Source organism: Salvelinus fontinalis, chromosome 23 (assembly GCF_029448725.1).
Source record: "Salvelinus fontinalis isolate EN_2023a chromosome 23, ASM2944872v1, whole genome shotgun sequence".
NCBI lineage: Eukaryota > Metazoa > Chordata > Actinopteri > Salmoniformes > Salmonidae > Salvelinus > Salvelinus fontinalis.
In genome coordinates this window covers 4,448,043-4,460,837 of record NC_074687.1, presented here as the reverse complement: position 1 = coordinate 4,460,837, position 12,795 = coordinate 4,448,043, and the positions used below count along the sequence as shown (strand labels likewise).

The window sequence follows — 12,795 nt, the reverse complement described above, 5'->3', positions numbered from 1 at the left end:
GGTTAGGGGATACTTAGTTGAAATGTTGTTGACAGTTACTGAACATTTACAAACCATCTACTTGGGACTGTGCAGATAAAGTGTTACCTCAACATGTACACTGGTGTACAGACAACCAACCAACCTAAAGACAGACAGTAAGACCAACCAGTACCTGTCCTGTGCTCGAGCCCCAGCCAGCGTGGTGATGTCATGGTACACTCTGCTCAGAGGTATGCCCAGCCAGGCTCACCTTCTCTGGGTAATCATGCTGTTAACCGTTGTTGCAGCCGTATCCAGAAATACACACCATCATGTCTGTCACTTTCTGTTTCCTTCTCTCTGTCTCTCTCTCTCTACAGACACACCCCCTTACCCACATATACTCTGTAAATATTGAAGCAGTGCTGTAAAGAGACTTAGACCCCCCCGGGCTCTTAGTTTGGCAATGAGGGGACCGATCAGGTGACATCCTCTGCCTCAGTGCATAACTGCACAGAGTTTTCTCTCACACACAGCATGTATCAAAAGATGAAGCAAAGAAATAAATATTGAAACACATAAATTCTAACATCCTGGTTGGGTGGGAGTGTACGCCTTGTGTCTTTTATGTGGAGGAGGCTATGGATTAGTTGGCTGAGTGTGTGACTGTGACTCTCTCTCTCTCTCTCCCTCTCTCCCTCTCTCCCTCTCTCTCTCTCTCTCTCTCTCTCTCTCTAATTACATCTGTTATACAGTATATCCAAACACTGCCAATCAAAGGTTTTAACCAATCAGGAGTATAAGTGATTCCAGGACAGGAGGGGCTTATGATTCATCCCTCCCAGTCACTACACATGCATCATCTATTAAATCCCTCTCTGTGAAGACAGCAGCAGAGACATACCTCACACAACATGCTGTGACATCACAGAGAGAGGTACATACAGTATATCTCCCGGTTTAGGGTGCTAGGTTGGTGACATCACAAGGAATATAGTCGTGATGCAAATGTTTAGATTATGAAGCAAATGTCAACAAAAAGACATGCTTTGGTTAAGAATGTAAGGTTTGTAACATCACACAGAGAGGTTGTAACATCGCAGAAGAGCACTACTGGTAGAAATGTAGGGTGCGTTTGTAAATTCAATCTGGAGTTTCAGAGTATGCTCAGAGTGCCCTCTGGGCGTTTCAGATTGTCAGTTCGTAAATTCAGTTTGAGCGTTCAGAGTGCACACTAGACGCTCTGGCCGAGGAGTACGGTTGATCCAAGCTTTCTGGCCTCACAACGGAGAGTCAAGCATCCAAGCTAACTGGTTAACATTGTTATCCAGAGCGTTGATGATTGTAACTGCTGCAGGCAACAATTTCATTACACTTTTTTTGCCGACTTTTACTGACACCGGTCATATTCAACAGGTGTTGAGCGTTCGTAAATTCATCAGTTATTCTGCACTCTGGCACACTCAGATGAGAGTGCTCTGAAATCGGAGTAGATAGCCAGAGGGAATTTACGAACGCACCCGTAATGTTAGCGGTTGTGAAATCACAAAGAGAAGGGAACATAGCTACTGGTAAACATTTCTGTGACATCATAAAGAAAAGTGGGGATCAACTCAAAATTGCTGTTCAGTGACATCACAAAGATACTCTTGGTGCATGTGCACATAATAACACTTTTAAGAAATCCAGCATGTGACATCACAGAGAGAGCAGCGATGTCTGTGATTGGGGTGGCAGGTGGTTTAAATCTGCCCTGACAGCCGGCCAGGTGACCCACGGAGGCCGTGGCGATGGATTCTACAGCACAGGAATCTACACAGCACCCAACACACAAGACATTAACACATAGCAATGATACGTAGAGATGATCAGACTCAACCCATAACCTTCTTCACACCTTACAGATCAAACTAACACCATCACTTGGCTACTGTACAGTCTATACACTCAATTGCACTATCATAGCAGGAAGCAGAGGTCCTACCTGTTTCCATTTACAGTTAAGATGTCCTAGCTAGTTCCTCTCTGGGTCAATTCTACATGTCATGATTATTGATCAAAAGCATGTTACTGCTGTATGAGCCTATCACCCACCCAGACAGGCCAGGCTGTCTGCCCACGGTGTGGCTCAATGGCTGATAACAGATATTGATTAAGAAGTATTGAGTGACTGATCATTGGAGAGAGACAAAAGCTTCTTCCTTTTATCATGGGACTTCAAAGCTGAAACCTAAGCTGAGGAACAAGAACACCAGGAGTTAGAAAGGAGGGATTCTGAAGGAAACTTCACGAGACTGAAACACGTTAATTAAATACCATATACACCCTTGTACTTGTCACTTTCTGTGACATAGGGTTTCTTCCCTGGCTGCTGGTTGGTTGGTTGGTTACTTATGCCCGGAGGTGATTGGACAGTCCCAGTGTTAGTCAAGCAGCTGCTGATACGAACACACAGACTTAGTAACAGCTCTCATCCATCCATCTTGCATACTTAGCATGGTGCCCTCTGACACACCAAGATACACAGTCATCACGCCCCTGGCAGATCCCACAGAGATATCATATCAATGCCCAGTACAATACATCATCAAGCCTTCAGGGTTCAGGCCATTATAATAGGTGTGGCTGGCAGCAGGTACAGTTGAAGTCGGAAGTTTACCTTCACTTAGGTTGGAGTCATTAAAACTTGTTTTTCAACTACTCCACAAATTTCTTGTTAACAAACTATAGTTTTGGCAAGTCGGTTAGGACATCTACTTTGTGCATGACACAAGTCATTTTTCCAACAATTGTTTACAGACAGATTATTTCACTTATAATTCACTGTATTACAATTCCAGTGGGTCAGAAGTTTACATACACTAAATTGACTGTGCCTTTAAACAGCTTGGAAAATTCCAGAAAATTATGTCATGGCTTTAGAAGCTTCTGATAGGCTAATTGACATCATTTGAGTCAATTGGAGGTGTACCTGTGGATATATTTCAAGGCCTACCTTCAAACTCAGTGCCTCTTTGCATGGGAAAATCAAAAGAAATCAGCCAAGACCTCATAAAAAACATTGTAGACCTCTGGTTCATCCTTGGGAGCAATTTCTAAACGCCTGAAGGTACCATGTTCATCTGTACAAACAATACTATGCAAGTATAAACACCATGGGACCAGGCAGCCGTCATACCGCTCAGGAAGGAGATGCGTTCTGTCTCCTAGAGAAGAACGTACTTTGGTGCGAAAAGTGCAAATCAATCCCAGAACAACAGCAAAGGACCTTGTGAAGATCCTGGAGGAAACAAGTACAAAAGTATCTATATCCTCAGTTAAACGAGTTCTATATTGACATAACCTGAAAGGCCACTCAGCAAAGAAGATGCCACAGCTCCAAAACCACCATAATTAAGCCAGACTACTGTTTGCAACTGCACATGGGGATAACGATTTTACTTTTGGAGAAATGTCCTCTGGTCTGATGAAACAAAAATAAAACTGTTTGGTCATAATGACAGTTGTCATGTTTGGAGGAAAACTGTGTGGAGGAAAACTGTGAGGAAAGTGATGTGGATATATTGAAGCAACATCTCAAGACATCAGTCAGGAAGTTAAAGCTTGGTCACAAATGGGTCTTCCAAATGGACAATAACCCCAAGCATACTTCCAAAGTTGTGGCAAAATGGCTTGAGGACAACAAAGTCAAGGTATTGGAGTGGCCATCACAAAGCCCTGACCTCAATCCTATAGAACATTTGTGAGAATAACTGAAAAGCGTGTGCAAGCAAGGAGGTCTAGAAACCTGACTCAGTTACACCAGCTCTGTCAGGAGGAATGGGCCAAAATTCACCCAACTTAGTGTGGGAAGCTTGTGGAAGGCTACCCGAAACGTTTGACCAAAGTTAAACAATTTAAAGGCAATGCATCCAAATACTAATTGAGTGTATGCAAACTTCTGACCCACTGGGAATGTGATGAAAGAAATAAAAGCTGAAATAAATCCTTCTCTCTACTATTATTCTGACATTTCACATTCTTAAAATAAAGTGGTGATCCTAACTGATCTAAGACAGGGAATTTTTACTAGGATTAAATGTCAGGAATTGTGAAAACAGAGTTTAAATGTATTTGGCTAAGGTGTATGTAAACTTCCGACTTCAACTGTATATCAGGTGATGATTCCCACCAGGAATACAGAGCATAGACATAAAGATAGATTCTATCTCTGGACACAGAAACCATTAGAGGTCCTGGATCTCCGTCTCCACCATCTATCTCCACCTCTCTGCTTCTAGGAACGTCAGCCAGTATCGGTGATAATGTCACAATGACATAAACTGTGACGCAGGAGGATGATGTGGCAAAAAAGAGTGGATTTCTGCCAAATGCTGTTTTTGAGGCAGGCTTGGTTTTAAATGAATTATTTTCGTGAGCTACAGTACAGAAGGAGAATTAGAGTCACATGTCACTCTCTCTTTAGGTGGTCTGAATGGGCCAGACCCTGGTTCAGGCCCCCCCGAAGACAATCAGATAAGACCACATCCTCCCTACACAGGAAATCAAACATCTGTCCACTAATAGCCCACATCCATTATGTGTTTATGTGTGTTGCTCTGACTTATTTTCTTCAGAACAAGGAGTACATCCAGGAACTATGCACACACACACACACACACACACACACACACACACACACACACACACACACACACACACACACACACACACACACACACACACACACACACACACACACACACACACACACACACACACACACACACACACACACACACACACACACACACACACACACACACAGGCTACACCTGGGTTTACTGTACAGCTTATGTTTGTGTGTGGGGAGTCAAACATTCGTGGGTCAGTCACACTAATGCTCTTTCCATGACATAGACTGAACAGGTGAATCCAGGTGAAAGCTATGATCCCTTATTGTCCCTTGCCAAATCCACTTCAAATCAGTGTAGATGAAGGGGAGGAGACTGGTTAAAGAAGGATTTTTAATCCTCAAGACAACAGACATGGATTGTGTATGTGTGCCATTCAGAGGGTGAATGGACAAGACAAAATATTTGAGTGCCTTTGAACTGGGTGTGGTAGTAGTATGGTACACAGTATTAAATGAACCCATTGTTTCACAGCATCTGGTTCCTCTTCTGTATGGTAATATTGATTTGATCCTGTTCCTCTTTCCATGGCTTCCTCATGTATAGATTTTACAACATCATGGTTAAGTCCCAAATCACACACGTATCTCCACATAGGGAACTACTATTGACCCAGGACTGAAGTAGTGTTAAAAAGAAGTGTTCTAAAGTAGTGTTCTAAAGTAGTGCACTACACTACCGGCCAAAAGTTTTAGAACACCTACTCATTCAAGGGTTTTTCTTTATTTATACTGTTTTCTACATTGTGGAATAATAGTGAAGACATCAATACACACATGGAATCATGTAGTAACCTAAAAAGTGTTAAACAAATCAAAATATATTTTATATTTCAGATTCTTCAAATAGCCACCCTTTGCCTCGATGACAGCTTTGCACACTCTTGGCATTCTCTCAACCAGCTTCACCTGGAATGCTTTTCAACAGTCTTGAAGAGTTCCCAACTATGCTGAACACTTGTTGACTGTTTTTCTTTCACTCTGCGGTCCGACTCATCCCAAACCATCTCAATTGGGTTGAGGTCAGGGTATTGTGGAGGGCAGGTCATCTGATGCAGCACTCCATCACTCTCCTTCTTGGTCAAATAGCCCTTGCACAGCCTGGAGGTGTATTGGGTCATTGTCCTGTTGAAAAACAAATGATAGTCCCACTAAGCCCAAACCAGATGGGATGGCTTATTGCTGCAGAATGCTGTGGTAGCCATGCTGGTTAAGTGTGCCTTGAATTCTAAATAAATATCAGACAGTGTCACCAGCAAAGCACCCTCACACCCTCACACCATCACACCTCCTCCTCCATGCTTTATAGTGGGAACCACACATGCGGAGATCAAATGTTCACCTACTCTGCGTCTCACAAAGACACAGCGGTTGGAACCAAAAATCTCCAATTTGGACTCCAGACCAAAGGACAGATTTCCACCGGTCTAACGTCCATTGATCGTGTTTCTTGGCCCAAGCAAGTCTCTTCTTATTATTGGTGTCCTTTAGTAGTGGTTTCTTTGCAGCAATTCGACCATGAAGGCCTGATTCACGCAGTTTCCTCTGAACAGTTGATGTTGAGATGTGTCTGTTACTTGAACTCTGTGAAGCATTTATTTGGGCTGCAATTTCTGAGGCTGGTAACTCTAATGAACTTATCCTCTGCAGCAGAGGTAACTCTGGGTCTTCCATTCCTGTGGCGGCCCTCAAGAGAGCCAGTTTCATCATAGGGCTTGATGGTTTTTGCGACTGCACTTGAAGAAACGTTCAAAGTTATTGACATTTTCCGAATTGACTGACCTTCATGTCTTAAAGTAATGATGGACTGTCGTTTCTCTTTGCTTATTTGAGCTGTTCTTGCCATAATATGGACTTGGTCTTTTACCAAATAGGGCTATCTTTTGTATACCCACCCTACCTTGTAACAACACAAATGACTGGTTCAAACGCATTAAGAAGGAAAGAAATTCAACAAATTAACAAGGCACACCTGTTAGTTGAAATACATTCCAGGTGACCACCTCATGAAGCTGGTTGAGAGAATGCCAAGAGTGTGCATAGCTGTCATCAACGCAAAGGGTGGCTTTTTGAAGAATCTCAAATCTAAAATATATATATTTGTTTAACACTTTTTTGGTGACTACATGATTCCATATGTGTTATTTCATAGTTTTGATGTTTTCACTAATATTCTACAATGTAGAAAATAGTACAAATAAAGAAAAACCCTTGAATGAGTAGGTGTTTTAAAACTTGTGCCCGGTAGTGTACATGATGAATACAAGGTTTGAGTGCTCTGGTCATGATGACACTGAAGGAATTAGTAAATGCATCAATGTCGACACTGGATTTCCATAGCCACAGTGGACAGATAAAATACAACTGGCCATTTCCTTGTCATCCACAACACACAGTCTGTAGAGGGATTCAAATGAGATGGGAGAGAGAAAAAACAAGAGGGAGAAAATAGATCCTTCACATAAAAGAAAGACTGATCACAGCCAAAACAGAGAGAGGAGTAGAGAGATTTAGTCGACGAGAGAAAGACATATGGTCAGGGAAAAAGAGAGTTGGAAGTTAAAACGGAGAGGTGGTGAGAGAAATAGAGCGAGAGAGCAAGAGACAGAGAGTGAAAGAGAGAGAAAGGGAGAGAGAGCGAAAGAGAGAGAGCTGTGCTGTAACACTCACATTGTAACCAGTAGCAGCAGCGGGAGAAACAGTGGTATCTCTCTACCTCCTCCAGAGAAATCCCAACAGACATCCCTCTTTTCCCCTCCACTGGCCTCAAACACACCTTCAACTTTCCCTCCATACTTCTGCTATTTGTCTCTCCCTCAATCCATCCCCCAGATTCCACTTTCTCCCCCTCCCCCTCCACCCATATCCTTGTATCTATCTCCGTCCCTCTCTTCATATTTTCCCATGAACATATATCTGATAGTTCCTTCATGTGCGATTCCTACACTCTCTCCCCTGTCAACCTTGAGTCTAAACATTCACTTCTGTTCAAAAGTTTGGGGTCACTTAGAAATGTCATTGTTTTTCAAAGAAAAGCATAAAAAAAATAACATCAAATTGATCAGAAATACAGTGTAGACATTGTTAATGTAGTAAATGGAATATCTATATAGTCATACAGAGGCCCATTATCAGCAACCATCACTCACTCCTGTGTTCCAATGGCACGTTGTATTAGCTAATCCAAGTTTATCATTTTAAAAAGGCTAATTGATCATTAGAAAATCCTGCAATTATGTTAGCACAGCTGAAAACTGTTGTTCTGATTAAAGAAGCAATAAAACTGTCCTTCTTTAGACTAGTTGAGTATCTGGAGCATCAGCATTTGTGGGTTTGATTACAGGCTCAAAATGTTCAGAAACAAAGACCTTTCTTCTGAAACTCATCAGTCTATTCTTGTTCTGAGAAATGAAGGCTAATCCATGCGAGAAATTGCCAAGAAAATTAAGATTTCGTACGACGCTGTGTACTACTCCCTTCACAGAACAGAGCAAACTGGCTCTAACCAGAATAAAAAGAGGAGTGGGAGGCCCCGGTGCGCAACTGAGCAAGAGAACAAGTAGATTAGAGTGTCTAGTTTGAGAAACAGACGCCTCACAAGTCCTCAACTGGTAGCTTCATTAAATAGTACCCGAAAAACACCAGTCTCAACGTCAACAGTGAAGAGGCGATTCCGGGATGCTGGCCTTCTAGGCATTCCAGCAACACCATTCAAAGAAAGAGGCTATTCTATCTGTCTGTCTGTCTGTCTGTCTGTCTGTCTGTCTGTCTGTCTGTCTGTCTGTCTGTCTGTCTGTCTGTGTCTGTCTGTGTCTGTCTGTCTTTTCTGTCACCAACTATCTCAATCAAAGAGCGCATTCTTCCAAAACCATTCAAAGACCTGATTCTAAACGGACTTCTCAATGACAGATACTGTTCTGACAAAATGTAGTCATTCAGAGGCTATTGATAGATGGCTTGTTAAAAGATTCCATTCTACCACAAATGAGGCCATTCTTACCCATTCTATTTAAATTATCAAACTATTATCTGGCCCTATATACAGGCACTGTAGTACTAAAACAGTTAAGTCTCAAATGTTATACAAAACCAAATGAACGTGTTTGTGGGAGATACGTGTGTTTGCTCTATGACCCGGGGACAGGGGTGGCTGAGGTTAGGAGTGTGTCAGTCATAAAGCCAGAGACAAGTACGCTACAACACTTATACTGATCCAATGCCTCCACTATCTGGAGAGGGAGAATGGTGGACTACTGTGGTATATAAGCTTTGCAAGAAAGTCATGAATAATGAAGGGTGAAGAGGGAGAAAGAGAAAGAGAGTGAGAGAGGTAGTGAGTGAGAAATGTAGTGAGTGAGGGGGGTAGTGAGTGAGAGAGGTAGTGAGTGAGAGAGTAGTGAGTGAGAGAGGTAGTGAGTGAGAGGCAGTGAGTGAGAGGTAGGTAGTGAGTGAGGTAGTGAGTAAGAGAAGTAGTTAGTGAGAGAGGTAGTGAGTGAGAGAGGTAGTGAGCGAGAGAGGTAGTGAGTGAGAGAGGTAGTTAGTGAAAGAGGTAGTGAGTGAGAGAGGTAGTGAGTGAGAGAGGTAGTTAGTGAGAAAGGTAGTGAGTGAGAGAGGTAGTTAGTGACCGAGGTAGTGAGTGAGAGAGGTAGTGAGTTAGAGAGGTAGTTAGTGAGAGAGGTAGTGAGTGAGAGAGGTAGTTAGTGAGAGAGATAGGTAGTGAGTGAGAGAAAGAAAGAGAGACTTATTTGACAGTCTTACTCTGTTCATGAACCTTGGAAGGAAGGTGGTGACAGTATTGTCCCTTGTTTGACCCCTACTCTGCAACACCGTGCTCTGACACCCAGGGGACATTCAGGGTTTACACCACAGGTGGGATTAACAGAGATGCTGGGGGAGGAGACACATGTAGTACACACTAGCTATACATCAACCCCTTCCATTTCATACAGACCATAATGTTGACTACTGGGGAACAGAGAGAGGTTGCAATGAGCAGTGACATTTAGTGAGAGCCAGACTCAGTCACTCTAAATATCTACAAGACCTTCATGGAGAAAGAAACTGGTACACATAAACAAGAGTCATGGAGCAAGCTGCATACATTTCAGCAAGGCAAGGTTATACATGCAGCGTAGCATCACTGTAGACTCACGCACACAAGCATACACACACACACACACACACACACACACACACACACACACACACACACACACACACACACACACACACACACACACACACACACACACACACACACACACACACACACACAAACACACACACACACACACACACACACACACACACACACACACACACACACACACACACACACACACACACACACACACACACACACACACACACACACACACACACACAAACACACAAACACACAAACACACAGGCAGACACACAGCTAAGACCAAAACTGACTCACTCGATCTCAGTGGCACCAGGGGTATCTTTTCCCCACTGCTGCTTCTCCGAGTCAGAGGGCTCCTCCTCAGCTTCCTCAGCATGTCTCTCCCCCTGTCTGGAGTCCTGGCTCTGGAGGTTCTCTACTGATGTTATCGCTACAGTATCCACTATTTCAAACTACTCCCACTGTGCAACTACTATAAAAATACACTCATAATAGCTAACTTGTATTGCTTCTAACACTGTGCTTTTTAATTCTCTCCCAAACGGTGCTACTGTCACTGCTACCACATGACGTATAACAACCATACAGTCAGTGCTCTGTGGACCGTGTTCAATCCAACTGCTCAGACTACTGCTTGTCTCCTTTTATACTTGTTAAAGTGTCCCAGGGTATCTTGGGTTAGGACTCTACACACACACCCTAGTGGGGAGCAGGGAAGCCCACAGGAAACCCTGTGATGGTCTGGGCTCGCTGCTCTAAAGAAATCCAGCCAGGCTTTCAATCCTCGAGGAAATGACCCACGAAACACACACACACACGCTCTCTCCTACCGTTCCACTTCCAGTCCGTCCGGCTGGCTGTGGGGGTGAAAGGGGAGGCCAGGCCAGAGATGTCCAGGCTCTGGATCATCTCACTCAGTCTGTTCATGATCCGGGTGGGCACCTCGCCTGCCCCTTCCAGCAGAAACTCATGCACAGACATGAGGGAACGGGCTGCTCCCACACTCACAGAAACACACACATCCAGAGGCACCCCGACAGAGACGCAGGCAGACCGCTCCGAAAACTCACTCCAAGAGGTTCTTGTCCGATACACACACACACGAAAAGATCTGGCTCTGTTGCAATGTACTATCACTCACAGGAGTGATTCAGCACACACTCACATGCAGGCTGTGAGGCGAGGTGTGGATTTAGCCTACTATAGTGCACACAGGCCAATGTACAGTAAAGTCCAGGTAGAGATCATATACACAGCCAGAAACAAGTGTCCAGTTCCATCCAAGATGAGCCAACCTGAGCCGAGCCAACCTGAGCCGAGCCAACCTGAGCCGAGCCAACCTGAGCCGAGCCAACCTGAGCCGAGCCAACCTGAGCCGAGCCAAAGTGCTCTGAGTCCGTCTGTCACTTCTGCCTCAACCAAGACTGACTGATCTGCAACGTGCCCGGCATTGAACCTCATCACGACCGAGCTGTCAATAGCTCAGGGAGCCAGAGTGCAGCACAGACACTTTGAGAGAGAAGGAGTAAAGAGCGGGAGGGGAGGAGGAGAGGAGGAGGAGAGAAGAGGAGAGGTGGAGGGGTAGAAATATAGGGCAGCCATTTAAGCACAAATCCCCTTCTGCTGGGGCTAATTATACAGCCATCACTTCTTCTGCTCTAATCTCTCTCTCTCCCTCTTCCCTCCGTGTCCAGTCTATCCCTTGTCCCATGGTGAAATGCAAACACAATCAGTCATGCCAGTGAATCACAGATGGCTCAGTAGTTCAATGAAGGCTCTGGACTACTAGAGGACTTAAATGTTCAGTTGAGAAAGCTGAGAAGTGCTGTGGCTAGTCGTTGACTGGGGGAGCTGGTCATACTGGAAGATTCGCTGTCTCTACTGTTATTGTGAATAGTTGATGAGGAAAAGGGCAGCTGCTGAGAGTTTGGGATTTAGGCATATAAACTAGGAATACGTGTTATTAGTTAGTCAGGGTTATTAGTCATTCAGGATTATTAGTCAGTCAGGGTTATCAGTCAGTCAGGGTTATTAGTTAGTCAGGGTTATTAGTCAGTCAGGGTTATTAGCTAGTCAGGGTTATTAGTCAGTCAGGGTTATAAATTAGTCAGGGTTATCCGTCAGTCAGGGTTATTAGCTAGTCAGGGTTATTAGTCAGTCAGGGTTATAAGTTAGTCAGGGTTATCCGTCAGTCAGGGTTATTAGTCAGTCAGGGTTATTAGTCAGTCAGGGTTATCAGCCAGTCAGGGTTATTAGTCATTCAGGGTTATTAGTTAGTCAGTGTTATTAGTCATTCAGGGTTATTAGTTAGTCAGGGCTATTAGCCAGTCAGGGTTATTAGCTAGTCAGGGTTATCAGTCAGTCAGGGTTATTAGTCAGTCAGGGTTATTAGCTAGATAGGGTTATTAGTCAGTCAGGGTTATTAGCTAGTCAGGGTTATTAGTCAGTCAAGGTTATCAGTCAGTCAGGGTTCTTGGTCAGTCAGGGTTATTAGCTGGTCAGGGTTATTAGTCAGTCAGGGTTATTAGTCAGTCGGGGTTATTAGTCAGCCAGGGTTATTAGTTAGTCAGGGTTATTAGTTAGTCAGGGTTATTAGTTAGTCAGGGTTATTAGTTAGTCAGGGTTATTGGTTAGTCAGGGTTATTAGTTAGTCAGGGTTATTAGTTAGTCAGTGTTATTAGCAGTAGGGGACAGGCAAGCTAACAGACTATGCTTCCTGCTCCTGTTGTGCTACTGACTTTGAATACAGATGAGAGGAGCGCCTCTCTCTCTCCCATACTGATGAGAACACTGCAGAGGAGGAAAGAGGCACACCACACCATCACCATCCCACTCTATACCCTCTCACTCTATACCCTCTCCTCTCATCACACCCCCACTCTATACCCTCTCTACTCCTCTCTCATCCCCCTCCCACTCTATACCCTCTCCTCTCTCCATCACCCTCCCACTCTATATCCTCTCTTCTTTCTCTCCATCACCCTCCCACTCTATACCCTCTCCTCTCTTTATC

The 12,795-nt window shown here is 44.0% G+C and overlaps 1 protein-coding gene across 9 annotated transcripts in view; it reads right to left on the bottom strand.

Annotated features, from left to right (window-relative positions):
• Positions 1-12,795, bottom strand: part of LOC129820742 (guanine nucleotide exchange factor DBS-like) — a 91,318-nt gene that overhangs the window by 58,436 nt on the left and 20,087 nt on the right. For 2 of the 9 annotated variants that reach the window (XM_055877661.1, XM_055877665.1), the window contains exon 1: positions 10,613-12,624. The exons of 4 other annotated variants lie outside the window; for them this stretch is intronic. In XM_055877661.1, the coding sequence (XP_055733636.1) occupies positions 10,613-10,763 (151 nt within the window). In that variant the 5' untranslated portion in view covers positions 10,764-12,624. Of the gene's footprint in view, positions 1-10,076; positions 10,593-10,612; positions 12,626-12,795 lie in introns of those variants that run through there. 3 more of the 9 variants (XM_055877668.1, XM_055877662.1, XM_055877663.1) reach the window with 3 other exon arrangements.